The sequence below is a fragment of the Arachis duranensis genome, chromosome 4 (genome assembly GCF_000817695.3).
Source record: "Arachis duranensis cultivar V14167 chromosome 4, aradu.V14167.gnm2.J7QH, whole genome shotgun sequence".
NCBI lineage: Eukaryota > Viridiplantae > Streptophyta > Magnoliopsida > Fabales > Fabaceae > Arachis > Arachis duranensis.
The window spans coordinates 118,343,886-118,359,463 of NC_029775.3; the positions used below are offsets into that span (position 1 = coordinate 118,343,886).

Genomic DNA, 15,578 nt, shown 5'->3' on the forward strand with positions numbered 1-15,578 from the left:
GATAGAGAACCTCATCAGAAACTTCCTTGAGAGGTCTTCAAAACTGGTGATCGACCTCGGGGGGAGGCTGTCGAACCACTTCATCGCTGCTTTCGATAGAGTGGTCGGGAAAGCTTTGCATCGCGTAGCGTCGGAAGCATCAGCTAGGTACATCCGACTTTTGAAGTTGCTTAAGTGATGCTTCGGATCCATGGTTCCATCGTAGAGGTCCATATCGGGGCTTTTGAAGTTCCTCGGAACTTTTGCCCTCATTATGTCCTCACTGAAAGGATCCTCCCCTCCTAGGGGCGGTTCTTCTTGCTCTTCACGGGAGTTCCGGCCTTTGAGGGAGGATTCTAACTTTAAGAGCTTTCTTTCTAACTCTTTTCGTCGTTCCATCTCCTCTTTTAGGTTCTTTTCGGTCTCCTTTTGTCGCCCCCGTTCTTGTTCTAAATGTTCCAGGCGACTGTGGACTAATCCCATGAGTTCGGTTGCGTGGGATGGTCCCTCTTTCTCTGATTCGCGACCTTCTGAAGAGTTTACCTTCGGATTTTTTATTCCGGAGGTACCTTCCCTGTGTTGATCATTGGTTCCTTGGTGGAGGGTCAAGTCTGCATTATTATTGTCTGTGTTCAGATTCTCTTGTTCAGAATCAGACTCCACATGACCCTCTTCGGGGGATCTGTCCGCCATCACTGGTTGATCTCTCGGGTCTCCGGCAACGGCGCCAATGTTACGGTGGGTAACCGGAGATTAATGGGCTGGATGGCGTTGGTTGGCCCAAACGTATGAAGAAGGAGGCTTCAAGTGGATCTGCAACTCAGGAACCTCCGTCCGACTTGTGTGTTCCAAGAGATGGGGGGTGGTACCTGCAAAGACACTCCGATGCCTAAGTCAGCAAAGGATTAAGCAGGTTTATAATGTATTGGATCTTAGAGATACCTGAGGGGTGTCAGTGTATTTATAGTGGTGAACCAATAACCGCCGTTGGAGTAGTGCCACCTTTTTAGGGTGTTAACCGTCCCATTATCTTAGGGAGGTTAGGATATGGCTCTTGGAAGTGGTTAGAGAGATTCTAGGGGCAGTTACTCATTTGAATGAGTGTTTATCTGCCAGCTAACCCTCGTACCCGACTTCTTTAGAGCAAGTCGTGGTGAGAACCAACTTCGTAGGACGAAGGTTGGTACTGGGTGAGACTCAATCCGTGGGATTAGGCCTTTTATTTGGACCTGTGCCTTTATTGTTGGGTCAGGGTATGAACAATTATTATATTTATTTTCCTTTTTTTACTTCCAAAAATAATTGCGTTTAGACAGCAGCGGTTTAGGGTAGCGGTTTCTGTTGATGGAGGATGTGCATAAATCGCTTGGAGAATTGTGCGTAAACTCCTTCATGCAGTGCCTATATAACGTGATTTATGTTTATATCAAAATTAATTATAGTAAAATAAATATTTTTTGGATTATACTATTCAAAATCACTTTTAAATAAAAAATTATTAAAAAAGACATCAATTTAAATATTTTTTTATATGCATGCAAAATCAGAACATTAACAAAAATAATATAAAATATTTATCATATAAATAAAATAAATACAATAAAAAATAAAAATATGAAAGAGAGTACTATCAATTTTATAATTTTAAACAAAAAAAATATTCTATAATTTTTCTAGCACTATTAGTACTCTTTAATTTAGTATTATTTTGAACTATAAATTTTTATTATTTATGGCTATATTGTTACTTATGATTAATTTTTTATTTATTTTGTCTTTTTTTTATAGAGTACATCAAAGAAATAAAAAAAATCATACAGATAATAAATAAGAAAAATTTCATAAAACCAACAACAACAAAATACAATAAAAAGTAAATAAAATTCATATGAATAAAATCAAATAAAAAAATTTCATGCACAACATAAATACAATGTCGTAAAAGATAAAAAGAATTTATATTAACAAAAAATAATAAAAATATCATAAAAATAAATAAAATACCTAAAAAATTAGAGCACTATAGAAAATAAAAAAAAAAGCCAACATCATTTGTCATATAAAAAAATGCATTTGCATCTTCATATTTCAAAAGTTGTATTTACATAAATTAAAATCCAAACATTTTATTCACATGAATTGCCCTATTATTTTATAGTAACAAACACTAAAAATTAAGATGACTATAATTACAGAAATTTTGATATTACTTAAAAAATATAACAAAAATTAAGATAACTTTTTATTACTACTTTAACTGATGATGAGTAAAATACTAACAAATAATTTTTTTCTCTTCTATATATTGAAGTGCCTTCTAAAAATAATTAAACTTACTTATTATAGAAAGTTGATAGAAACATAGTATATAAGAGCATGTCGTTGTTGGCTCAGCTGATGTCCACCAATTCGTTGGTGTCAGGGATGGCTTGGCCATTTCGTAAAAGGCAGGCTCGAGTTGTTCTCTGACACGCAGCAATCCATTTTGTGGGCGTTTCTTATGCAATGGAGTTAGAATCTATTTTCTGGGCGACAGAGATGAAGTAGGTGTGCGTATTTTGAGTACAATTTCAAATTATACGCATTTAGGGAATAAATCATTTTTTCATGCGTATTTAAATAAAAAAGCCATGTCATCCTTCAAATAATGAAATAGTGTTCTACATATATAATGTCAGTGGAGTGCTGCTCAAACATGTTCGATATCTTTATGCTGTGCTTCCCAACCGCATACAGTTTGTTGTGTATGCGAACAGTCTCATGGCAGTCTCTAGCAGCATCAAGGATCCATTTTGTTACAGTTAATTTTGCCTGCGTTATGATTGATTAGAGAGAAAAGTAGGATGGATTATGCATTAAGTTGCAACCAAATGTAAGTTTTGAAGTCCATTAAACCATGTCTTGCAACAATTGAGGTTTTTAAAGATTAATACTATTACTATTTTAGAGTCTAATGCGGTGAATTTTACTGGTTGATCTTACGCAGGCTGTCGGAATCAAAAAGAGGTCAAACAAGGGAATGGAAACAGGGGTAAACATGGGAACAACTTGGACACTTGATTCTGTTGTAAATAAAATGTAGCATTGGGAAGTTGGGCAGCAAAAAAGCTTCTCAAAACTCTTGTTCTTCCAATACTATTACCTCTTTAAATGGTTCTAAAAGGCTTACATAACAAATTGCCTTTCCTTCTATGCATTGATGATTGATGGAAGCAATGTAACAGGTTGTGCAATGTATACACAGAATATCACACTTTAGTGTGAGATTTAACATGTGAACTCCACATTGAAAATTGTGGATTTGTCAGTTTATCAATTCACTTTTCTGAATGATTTTCTATTTGCCAAGAGTGAGATGTATTGGCACCATTAAATTCCATTTTCTGCATATAAGTACATAAATATAACCCATCTTGACGGTAAGTCGAGCAAAAGTGGATTGTTATTCAGGGTTCAGTTTTCTGGTAGGAAAGTTAAGCTTGTTATTTTGGTTGGGGGGAGGGGGGAATAAGAGCTGATAATAGGAGGTGATAAATGCTGAAATGTTACAGAATAATAATATCAGACTTTCCTGCTTCAGCATTATTGTTGCATATCTGAGTTCCTTTGACATAATTATTTCTACTTAAATGTCATAAAACTAGTCTTACACTGTTATTAAATAAACAAGGAAAGGAAAACTCACTCAGTTTTAAAACTAGTACTTCGAGATTTATAGTATATTGACAAAAAAAGGTTAAGACATCAACATGCATTTTGAAATGACAATAACTAACATGATGAGTGAATATGTTGTTGTACTAACTAGGCCATTCGTTGAAAACCTTTAGTATCAAGAACTCAGGTGACATTATTAATTTTAAAGTGACATTATTTTTCCTCAAAAGGTGAATTCGAGATATATTACTCAATACAATATTTAAGGGAAATCACGTTAACTGAATTAGATTTTGTAGGGTTTTCAGGAAACACCACATGTATTAGTTTACACAGATAAAATTTTGATGTCTCAACAGATAAATTACACATTTCTTTTTTAAGAAAATATGTACAATGGGTGCTGGAATTTGAGAAATTATAATGATCCAGCAAGGAACAGTGCATTGCAAACTTTATTCTTCCTTCAAGAGTTAGGGATCCAGGACATGATCCTCAATCAACACAAGAATGTAATTTGTAGATATTCAGGGGCAACAGCACATGGACAAACATCTCATTCTCCAAATAAAGTTCTTCAATGAATCTGTATTTTCTGTCTTGAGTGAGGTAGTACTAAACAAATTGAACCTGTAGAAACATCACTATGGTGGTTTCCTTATCACCAGGTAATGGTCAACCCAAGAAATGGCTGAGTAAAATTCTAGCATTCCATGAGAATGAGGGCTTAAATACAATATGCTAAAGTATCAAAAATTGCAGTCTTGGTGGTCAGCTTGATAACATAGAGAAAATAGGCAAATTTTCATGTTGTTTTAGTCTTTTAGAACATCAGCAAAACCTATGGTTCATAACAAAAATTAAAAAAAAAAAGCACATAGAAGCTTGTCAAAAGACCAACACAATTCATATGCGATAGCAGCCATTAGAAGCATTACAGGCAGAAACTAAAGAGCTACAAATAATAAACAAAATCTTACCTTATAATTTCCCTGGATTCCCTTCAAGCAACTAAATTTCAGTTTCGAATTTTCTATTGCATTGCCTATAAACTCCTTCCTGCTTGGCTTTAAGTTTATCTTCAAACTTTGGCATATTTCTTTTCCTCTTCCAAAACTTTATAACCACATAGAAGTGTAGAAATATCCATCAAGCTATTGTAGGCAGGGATCAAAATCTTTTCTACATTACCTCACACTACAACTAATTGCTGTTCTGTGACTGTGAGACCCTCATAAGAATCTTGTTCTTCTGGCTCCTCATCAACCATGAAATCAATTTCTGGAACATATCCATCCCACTTCATCTCATCCACAAGTAGACGAGTTTGCTCATATATCTCTTCAGATCTTGGATGTGCCTTGTCCCCCACAAGAAACGCATGTACCTCATTTCTTACTTCAATCCAGCTACAACCAGGCTCCTTCTTTAGTTTATAATTCTTCATTATATTTCTTATTTTTGCAACCTCACCCCACATCCCCACAATAGCATAGAAATTAGATAAAAGGACATACGCAGAAGAATCTTGGGGGTCCAGCTGCAATAAAGAACTGGCTGCTGCTTCTGCGACTTCTATATTCCCTTGCATCTTGCAATTGCTAAGCAAAGTTCTCCAAATTACATCATCAGCTTCAAAAGGCATGCTTTGAATAAGCTTCAATGCTTCGTTTACTTGTTCGGACCTCCCCAGAAGATCTACCATACATGAATAATGCTCCATCCGTGGGTCTAAACCATAGTAGTTTTGCATTTTCTGGAAGTAATGCAGCCCTCTGTCCACATAACCCATATGCGCACAAGCTCTGAGGACTGAAATAAAAATTGTATGATTCGGTTTCACATTAAAAAGCTGCATATCCTCAAATAATTTAATGGCTTCTTCTCCAAGACCATGGTATGCATATGCACAAATCATAGCACTCCAAGTCACATAATCCTTCTTAGGTGCCTTCTCAAACATTAGTCTGGAATCCTGCATATTTCCACACTTTGAATACATATCTACAAGAGTGCTGGCTATATACACATCTGAATGCAACTGTAGCTTTAAGATTTGAGCATGAATTTGCTTTCCAAGTTCAACAGTAGCCAAATTAGCACAAATATCTAGAACTGTAGCATAGGTGAAGTTGTCAGGTATGACACCCATTTCCAGCATCTGTGAAAAATGCTTCTGAGCATTTTCACTTTGCTTTTGCGATGAGAATCCTGAAAGCATTGAATTCCACGAAGCTGTTGTTTGCCCCTCCAATCTGTAATGAATCTTTTCAGCCTCCTCTAGCATTCCACACTTACAATACATATCAACAAGGGAACTGCCAACAAAACTGTCTAACCCCAACCCGGACTTAATAATTTGTCCATGAATCTCCATACCATAGTTTAAAGCTTGCTGACCAGCACACGTTTTTACAACACTACCATAAGTAAAATCATCTGGTTCCATTGTTGACCGCAGCATTGAAACAAAGAGTGAAAGTGTTTTCTCTATTCCCTCATTTTGTTCATGAGCTGCAATGATTGCATTCCAAGAGACAGCATCCCTTCTTTCCATCTCATCAAATATTACACAAGCTTCCAGCAGACCTCCACACTTACCATACATATCTAAAATGGCATTTGCAACACAGATATCAAACGTTAAACCACATTTGAATGCTAATCCATGTAGCTGAATCCCTTCCAACCGGCCTTTGATTGCTGCACAAGCAGTCAAAGCACCAGACAGACTAATCTCATCCAAGCCAAGATGTGACCTCTGTAAAGATTGAAAATTTTCTAAAGCTTTAAGACCTTGGTCTTGACGAGCATATCCAACAATAATGGCATTATAAGATTGCCGAGTAGGATTGGGCAATGAGTTGAAAAGCTTTCGTGCATCAGACATTCTGTTGCATTTTGAATACATGTCCAAGGTGGCAGTTCCCACTATAGTATCATATCCAAAATTAAATTTTAAAGCATGACCGTGCAATTGTGTACCTAGTTTGAATGCAGCTAATCCTGCACAAGACCTAAATGCACTAGCATAGGTTGATTGACTCACCCCTATACCAGCTTTCAGTGTATCCTTAAACAGTTTTAAACCCTCAATAAACTGATCATTCTGAACACAGGCTGCAATTACAGCACTCCAGCATACCAAATTTCTTTCGGGCATTTCATAGAAAACTTGAAGAGCATTGTCTAGCTTCTTACACTTTGAATACATATCTACTAGAGCACTAGCTGTTACAACATCGTTATCAAAACCCATGCGAATTGCAACACAGTGCACTTGAAGACCTAAGCAATAGTCTCCAATACCTAAACATGCTTTCAGAACTACAGCAAAGGTAGCATAGTCATGTGGAATTCTCAGTGATCTCATCCTAATAAAAATATCAATTGTCTTTCGATTAGTGCCATTTTGTAAATAGCACGAAAGCATAGAGTTCCAAGAAACCACATCTCTCTCTGGCATTGAATCAAACAAGTACTGTGCAAACCCCACGTTCCCAACTCCAGCATAGCCAAACAACATGGTGTTCCATGAGATTATATCCCTTTGTGGCATTCTGTCAAACACATTGAATGCATAGGCCATATTGGAACATTTACAGTAGAATTGAAGCAAACAATTGGTAACATAGATGCTAGGCACAAAGGCAGTTACTATCATTTGGGCATGGGCTTGCTTTCCAGGATTGAGGGCTCTGAGAGAGGAACATCTTTGAAAAATGTGGGAAAATGTTAACTTCTTGGTTGGGTTCATCGGAATAGCGAGGGATCAGTAGAAAATGGGCCACGGCTAGGAGAATCAAGACATCATCATTTGCAAAGTGCCGCAGCACCAAGTCTCATCGGAAATCCAGTGATTCTTTTATGCGTTGCTTCTAGCAGGACCAACCACAGGTACGTCTAAGAGCTCTAAAAGGCCATGGAAGGAGCTGGACAGCAAGATTCTGAGAACCGGACTGGTCATCGAACTGCTCTATTCACTGGTTCACTGATTTACTGGTCCAACCGGTCCAACCGTGGTTCAACCGGAAAAACCGTTTAAAATAAAATAATAAATAAATTATAAATAAACATCCTAAAATATAATTATAATCTAATATAAATCTTAAAATATCTTCCAAATTTAAAACACTGCATGAAATGCCATCAACCAAAACTATATGATCTTATCAAAATACAAACTCAAAAGTTAAATAGTAAAAAGAAATATCTAAATATTAAATTCCAAAATGAAAATTTGTCATCAATCATCAAAATTCGCAAAAACTTGTTAAGTACTCAACATTAGAAGCCATTAGTTTCAACTTTACCAGAATACAAGTTCATGAACAATTAGGATAACTCCTGGTCTGGGGCTGCAGGGCACATTCTTCACTTTAGTAAACGGTTTATCAATGATGACTTTCCAACATTAGGGTATCCAACTATTCCAGCTCGAACCTTTATACAATGACATGAATAATTCACTTCAACTTAGTTATATTCATTTGAAACAAGTACTAAAGAGTAAGAACTATTGTAAAACTTAAAAAAGAAAAATAAACTTATTTTTGTAAATGAAAAACACAAGAAATAGCCTAAAGATTATACACAGCAATCAGATACATTATTTTGGTTATGCAATTTATTGATCCAAACTTTCATTCAAACAATGTGTTTCACTATATTTATATCATTTAGGTGTTATAAGAATGCTGCAACAGAGAAAGAAGTACAAAATTACTATTTAAATTATGTTTTCCATGTATAGATATTAGCTAAGAAAAGGAATTCCTTTGAGCAATAAGAGAAATTCTTTTGCCAAATAATTATTAAAGGAATGACACGACTAAAATTGACACTTAATTGTTACACGAGGAAGCAGTCCTTTAGCTTTGCATTTAATATTTACATCGGCTGCTAATTCCTTTGCTAACCGGCCTACCTTCATTGTATCCTTTGCAATACATGCAACACAAAATTAAGTATGTGGCATGTGAAACTTCCTAACAAGAGGTCAAGAGCTAGAAAGAAATTAATTTATAGCAGCAGCAGCATAACAAATCCATTTTAAGCAATAATTTCAACAATAACAGTTACCTATTCCATAGTCAAGTGCAAAACCTATTCACAAGAGGAGAACCTGTTCGATTCAAGTCTTTTTCTTATTCATTAGAAAAAACATACTTAGTAATGCAATGCAGCAAACTGAATTACCCAGGAAAACAATATGTCACTCACTTTCAGCTTCATATACACGATTGTTTTTTAAATACTTTTTAGTGATACAGGTGCCAAAAACAGCAATCTCCTCTTAAATAATACCAAAGCCAATTCTTGATTGAATCCTAAATCCTAAATAAAAAATAATATTGCGGATTCCCAATTCTTGGCACCGTTTCTGGAGGTAATCTAACTGCCATGCTGTTTAATCACATTAGTAAAAAACCAATAATCAGTAAAGAACCTGAGCTAATCACAAAACATTCATTAATCAATAAAATCGCAACACACAAAACCAGAGCTAATCACAAAAACAGAGCATAAAAAAGTAGGAAAAAAAAAAGAAGAACAACTGAACAACCGAAGAACAAGCGAGCAAGACATTCACTGACCTTCGAACACGACGCCGACAGACCCTTGATTGATGGACGACACCGACCAGACGACGGCAAGAAGATGAAGCCGATGGCAAGAAGATGCAGAGAGTAGGAGATGGGGAGAGCTCGCGGAAGAAGAGAGCAGGGGAGTTGGAGACTTGGGGGCAGTGGCTACACGGACGGACGGACGGACGACGGCCGAGCTCGACGAACGGACGACGGCCGAGCTCGACGGACAAGCGGCAGTGGCTCGAAAAGAGTAGCTAGGGTTGGATAAGGGAGAGTGAATGATTCGGGCAAGCAGAACATAGGCTGGGAGGAGTGAGAAGTGAAGTGGTTCAGTTCAGTAATCAGTAGGCCAAAGTTGCACACGACGCCGTTTCCTTCAAACCGGCCGGTTCCCGGACCGGTCCACCCGACCGATTCTCGGTCGGTTCAGCGCTTTTTTATCGGTTTTTCTTTCAGCAGTTTTCATGCCTGACCGAATTGTTAATACTGCCGGTTCGACTGGCAATCCAGTCCGATTTTTAAAACATTACTAGACAGAGGAATCTGGAACCATGTCAGGTTTGGAGTTGGTTTCCGGGTCGGATTTCAATCATGGTTGTAGGACTTCGAGTCGGGTCTGGGTATTTCAGGCCTATCTTTAACCAAAGTTTTGAGAACCGGACAAATTATCAAACCATTTTAATTATTGGTTCACAGTTCACTGATTCAGCCGATCTAACTACATAATTCAACCGAAAGAGAGAGAGATTTGGGAGTATGACGCAAAATGGCGTGCCATATTTCTCAATTCTCATCTAGTTTATCACCGCAGTGTCCAAAACAAATTTACAAATAAACAGCTCATTATGATAACAATGAAAGAACTAGCCAGCAAAATCTGTATAAAGTATAAACACATAGAAGCAGCGACATAAACAAGACCACTTCGTTCACTACCATAATAACTCAAAACACAAGTTCTTGAAGAAACAGTCGAGACCCTAAAGTGCAAACATCTACAGAATACACAGCACAGTATTTGAATGCCACAAATTTATAGAAATCATAAATCAAATCAGCGCATAAAAGAAAAATCCTTATAAACACTGCCACTAACCTTCGACAGCTGTGGAGGGTGACGGAGAGCGTCGAGACGACAGCGAGCGCCTTTTTTAAGCGACGGAGAGCAGCTCGAACACAGAAGCCACGGGAGGATGGACGTCGAGCCGAGGGTTTGGGTTTGGGACAGGGCGAAGAGGGAATCCTCGGAGGCGCCGACAATCACGGACGGCGGCGGTGGAACCGTTGAAGAAGATAGGGTTTTGGTTTTGGGTTTGAGGGCTTTGCTTTTCCCTTTCTTAGCTGAGCAGTGAGCACTGAATGTCACGAATGAGGGGGGGTTGGCGGAAGAGGGGGCTCACGCGTGTTGTTTGATTTTTTTTTTAAATCAAGCAAAATAGGGTGGTTTAGTAAAAATCGGTCCAGTCCAATCCAACCGATCCATTCTTGACCGGTTCAGTGATTTTTAGCTGGTTTTTTAATTGACGGTTTTGGATATAGGAATGGACTGTTGACGTCATCGGTTCTCGATATCTTTAACAAACATATGATCCAAAAAAAAATTTGATCAAACAAATATTATTGATATTAAGTATTGTATCGTATTGAAATTAATTAATTTGACTACTCTTTTTTATTTTGGTTTCTAACCGTATTTCTAGTTTGATAGGTCAAATATTAATCTGTTACAGATTTAAACTCTATTTAAAAATTTGTCGTTAAAAATTGAGTTGTTATATACACAAGACGAGATTTAAACCCTCTAATACTTACTTAACCGGACTAATGAACTAATCACTAGCTAAATTTAAGCTGTTTTTTTAATTTGGCTATTCTTTATTTTGATTTTTTGTTTACCAAAGATACGAGACTCAAATCCACAACCTCTAAATGAGTATATAAAAATTATATCATTTGAATTATAACTCATTAGCTTCTTTATCTTGATTATTGAACATAAAAGTAATTTTCTAGGATATATTATGATGCTTTTGTTTTGATTATATGAATTATTGGTTTACTTGAAATATTATTTTAAAATAATCTAATAATAAAATTTATACGACAAATTCTTTGATGCCTATAAGTCTAGTGTTAAATTTGTCGAACTTACCTTTTATGATAAAATTTTAATATTTAAAAATTATTTATTTTTATATTTTATATTAAATATTAATTTTTATCTTTTTTTAATAAATTATATACTTATATATAGACACCATAACAAATAATAGTTTATAATTAGGTTAGATGTACATCACAACATTAGTTTTCATTATTAGCCAATTCTTATAGCAAATAATAAACCACATCAAAATCAGAAAGTGTTGGAATTTAATTTAAAGTGCTTAAGAAAAAGCACATAATCTAATTGCTTTTTTATTAGAAGACTGGCATGAAGCTATAAGCAAGGGGAAAAGAAAGAGACCATAATTTTTCACTTTCTGCTGAAAAGACCTTTTTTGATTAGATGGTCAAATTTATCATCTTCTAAGAGACTAAGACCATTACACCATGAAAATTGGAGAGAAAAAAAATGACCCAAAAATTATTTTGACCTGCAAAATACTTTTTGGGATGTATTGGATTTTTTTAATCTTTAGAATACTTTTTTATTTTTTTATAATTTTTGTGTGTATTTTTGTCTATTTATTAAAAAAGAGTGAAAAAAAAAAGATTTTTATGATAAAAAATAAGACCATATTTTTTACTATAGAATTTTATCAATTAGTTTGTAGCAGTTGCTAATACCATTGTTATGGCTACAATAACCTGAGGCCACTGGCTTGGTGGTTCTCCAACAAAAATAAATATCTTCATCCAATTTGTGTTTTGAATTATGAAAAGTTGAAAAAGACCTAGACAAGGGAATTGAAATTAAGCCCTTGCACAAAATGCCTTAGTATGTGACTTCTTTTTCAAGAAACCAGTGCCACAACTTAATGAAAGTACAATGATAACAATGAAATCATGAGAATTGAGATTAAATAAAAGCATAAAATAAATAATAAAGAAAATTCAACCTCCTTAATAGTACATCTATTCTAACACTAACTCTGGTATTATTTTTGACATTCTGAATTGATTTTGTTTTGATGACAAAAATAACAGTAAAATCTTTCATTCACGGATCAAAATACATCTAAAATATATATAAATTTTTATAAAACATTTTTTTCTCTTCAATTAATATTCGACTTCATAAATAATTACAGACACGCAAAACAAAAAGAATTTAAATGAAATTAGAGGGCATAAAACTTGATTATAAATATTGGATTCAAATTTTGGAGACATATAAGTAATTACCCTTCCTCAATACATGTTATGTCAATATTCATGTGGGTTATGAACTTATTAAAAATGTCTCCAAATAATAATCATACTTTGAGTTATGTTTGTTTTCAGAGAAAATAGAAGGAAAGAAAAAGGAGAAAAGAAAAGAGAAAAAAATAATTATTTTTTATTATTTGATTATGAAAAAAAAATAAAGAGAAAAAAAAAAGAATAAAAAAAATTGGTAGGATCCACAAATTTTTTTCTCAAAACATATCTAAGAAAAATAAAAATGCACTTAATTTTTTTTCTTTTTTTTTTCCTAAACCAAACATAAAGTTTTTTTTAATGTAAAAGTCAGAGTCAGAGAAGAATCATCAATAGTATATCTAAGAATGTTTCTGTGCCTTTACCTGAATGGTTAATTTTTGGTGTCATTTCATTGATTGGTGAGGATGTCAAAATCTTACTTTATTACATAATCATAAAAGAATCTTTTGAGAGGCTTAGAATGAAATGGTTGTCACTTTTTACAGCAGTAAACGTTACATAAATCATAGGAAAATGCAATCAACACATGTATACACAAGTGAAATAATAGTAATAAAATAAAATTTAATATGTGCTAGATCTTATGGTGGTGGATTTTATTACTTTACCTATACATCCACTTTTTTCAAGATTTATTTATTAAGCAATATTAACAATTGGAGATATGGAAACCAAAAAAAAACAAAAAACAAAAAACAAAAGCTTGTCATTTTCATCAATGGGGAAGGATTATTTTTTTTTGTTTTTATGGTAAGTCAAGAAATAATCCCTTGCGAATTTGAACTCTATTTAAGGGTTTATCGCTGGCCAATAAATTATTGCATGCTCAAGGTGTAATTCAAACTTTTGACACTTGTTTAAACAGAAGCGAAAGGATTAATTAGTCTTATCTTGATTCCATAGTGTTCAAATTCACAATTAAAGGGTGCACTCATTGTCATCATTCTCTCTGATAATATAACTAATCTAGCAGTATTATTCATTAGATGAGAATAAATTAATATTTAAAAGGATTTAATTTTTATGTATGATTGTTATATTGGTGTAAATATTTATCCATATATTATTATATTAATAAAAATAACTATATTTTATATTAACTAATTAAATTATTATTATTATTCTAACAATAATTATAAAGTACCAAAATAAAATATTTTAAATTAATTTTTTGTTATCTTTCTAATATAAAAATGGGTAAGTAGTGGGGACTAAAAATCATTATAACTTGAATGATTCTATGTTTGAAAATGATGATAGGAAGAAGGGTCTCCCTCTCTAATAAGTTAGTGCCCCTCCTTTTATTTTGTTTGTTTTAGATTTATGTGATTATAGCTTGAGCTTAATAAGCTTCTTCCCATGTTGTTATGGTAAGCTCCTTTTGTCTAAGCTAAGAGGTGCATTATGCCCCCACCACCATCACCATCTTAGCACACCCAACACATATGTGAGGCTAGCCTTAACCCAACACAAATCTTTCTACAATCCATAAATTTCATCTATTTTAACCCTACATAAATCCAATTTCCATCGTACATTTGTCATAATTAACTCATTAGAGTTGTCTCTAGGACTTCATTATATGAGTATTTGTGGAGAAGTTGAGTTAGTAAAATTGTTATACTTATTTATTCTCTATTTTTTTATCTGTTTTAATAGGTGAAAATTCGCATGTCCAGTAATTAATTTTATGTGAAGTTGATATTTGAAAACTGTTAACTGATTTGATAAATTTAACTAAATCGTTATTTATCGATTATTAACTACCAACTCTACATGAATATATAAAGTGTATGTGAGTTTTTACTATTTTAAAAGAATGCTCATTGGCTCTATTTCCTCTCTCTAACTCTGAACTAAGATTTTTGTATTGTTTGGAGGGTGGTTGTTGCCATTAATTTTGTAAGACAACAGTAAACTTATATTAACATTTTACATTAAAGTATTTGTTTGGGTCCTATTAAATTGATTAAAAAAATTTTACAATAAAAGAAGTTTTTTTATTTTTTAATATATTTGACAAATTTTTAATAGTAAAAATAAAAACACTAAAAAAATTTAAAAAATGCATTATTTTTTAAAAGTTATAATTTACATCTTTATTTAAAAGATATTTTTTAATAAAAAAAGATGTTTTTCACGTAATAAACGAATAAAAACTTACTTTTATCTTATTTTACTCAAATATAATTGATAAATAAAAATATATTTTTTCAAGAGATATATTTAAATATAAAATTATTTTTATTTTTGTAAAAGATTTTTAAAAAAATATCATTTAAACACAATTTTTTTTTTCGAAAATGATACCCAAACAAACTCAAAATATAATTTACACTACTAATATTTCATAATGGTTTGGATCCATCAATTTTGGTTGAAAAAAAAATTAAAATTAATAATGATTATGTAATAATAAGCTTATCCATTACTAGAGATTATTAGGCATTATTATCTCCTTTCAATGAGTGCTTATTAATCTCACAGTCATGCAAAGACCCAAAAACAAGTTCTGGTCAAGAAACCATCAATGGATTATGAAAACAAATTTGTGTGAATGTAGATTATTGCAGAGACACATCCAACATATAATGTTGAAGGGTAGACACAAAAAAACAAAACCATAGAAGTATATAGAGATTGAGAGTCTATATGAGACAAGAAAAACAAAATCCTCATAAGGGGTGCATATCGAAGCATATCATATCATATTTATAATAATATTTCTATGGTATGATCACATTCTTGATAATTCTATTTGGGATTTGATGTATGTAGGTGTGTCGTCTTCTCTTTATGGATAGGACGGTAAAGGCAGCACAGAGTTAGAGGGGGCGAGCAGTAGCTTCGGCCCTCCAAAATTTTAAGAAATTATACTTATATATGAGATATATTTTTAAAAAATAAAAAATATTATGTAATTAATTTTATATGTATTATATTTTATTATGTGATAAATTTATATCTTAATTATTTAATTTACTA

General features: G+C 33.5%; 1 protein-coding gene across 10 annotated transcripts; it reads right to left on the reverse strand.

Moving 5' to 3' along the window:
• Positions 1 to 3,897: 3,897 nt before the first annotated feature.
• On the reverse strand, positions 3,898 to 10,600 carry LOC107486545 (pentatricopeptide repeat-containing protein At3g02330, mitochondrial). 10 transcript variants are annotated; one of them, XR_008008390.1, is made up of 3 exons: positions 10,324 to 10,600; positions 4,617 to 8,079; positions 3,898 to 4,477 (listed from the first exon to the last, which is right to left on the reverse strand). XR_008008390.1 is itself a non-coding variant. In XM_052260914.1 (3 exons), the coding sequence occupies exon 3, from the start codon at positions 7,391 to 7,393 to the stop codon at positions 4,829 to 4,831; it is 2,565 nt and encodes an 854-aa protein (XP_052116874.1). In that variant the 5' UTR covers positions 7,394 to 7,627; positions 7,950 to 8,079; positions 10,324 to 10,600; the 3' UTR covers positions 3,898 to 4,828. The 10 variants fall into 10 exon arrangements, 9 of the variants coding, with proteins under 9 accessions (XP_052116874.1, XP_052116873.1, XP_052116876.1 ...); XM_052260914.1 differs by having other exon boundaries at positions 3,898 to 7,627; positions 7,950 to 8,079; XM_052260913.1 differs by having other exon boundaries at positions 3,898 to 7,635; positions 7,950 to 8,079.
• Between the last annotated feature and the right edge of the window lie 4,978 nt (positions 10,601 to 15,578).